The sequence below is a fragment of the Penaeus monodon genome, chromosome 28 (genome assembly GCF_015228065.2).
Source record: "Penaeus monodon isolate SGIC_2016 chromosome 28, NSTDA_Pmon_1, whole genome shotgun sequence".
NCBI classification, from domain to species: domain Eukaryota; kingdom Metazoa; phylum Arthropoda; class Malacostraca; order Decapoda; family Penaeidae; genus Penaeus; species Penaeus monodon.
Window position 1 is genome coordinate 4,171,525 of NC_051413.1, and position 327 is coordinate 4,171,851.

Here is a 327-nt window from a genome sequence, read left to right on the forward strand (position 1 = left end):
TCGCCGCCCCCCGTCTCCCTAGCACCACGGACCCCCTCACCTGGAGGACGGCCTGCCTCACACCCTCTAGATTCTCCTTGTTCTCGAGGAGCAGCGTGAGCTTGGCCTCGAGACTCTCCACCAGCGTCTGCAGCCTCTCACTCGTCTCTCGCACGACCCGACTCGTCTCCTCGGGCTGCTGGGACGACCGGCTGACCTGACCTGAGATTTCGCGCAACTGGTCCGGGAGGTCACGCATCACCGAGATGATGGTGTGGAGGCCGAACCTGTTGGAGGAGGAGGGGGAAGGGGGGTTAGGTCGGGAGGCGAACGGAAAGGCTCTTGGGG

The 327-nt window shown here is 64.8% G+C and overlaps 1 protein-coding gene across 1 annotated transcript in view; it reads right to left on the minus strand.

Moving 5' to 3' along the window:
* The window catches only part of LOC119591296, a 16,450-nt gene that overhangs the window by 10,257 nt on the left and 5,866 nt on the right, over positions 1–327 (minus strand). Inside the window, exon 5 of the mRNA XM_037940023.1 lies at positions 41–266. Within this exon, the coding sequence (XP_037795951.1) occupies positions 41–266 (226 nt within the window). The remainder of the gene's footprint in view (positions 1–40; positions 267–327) is intronic.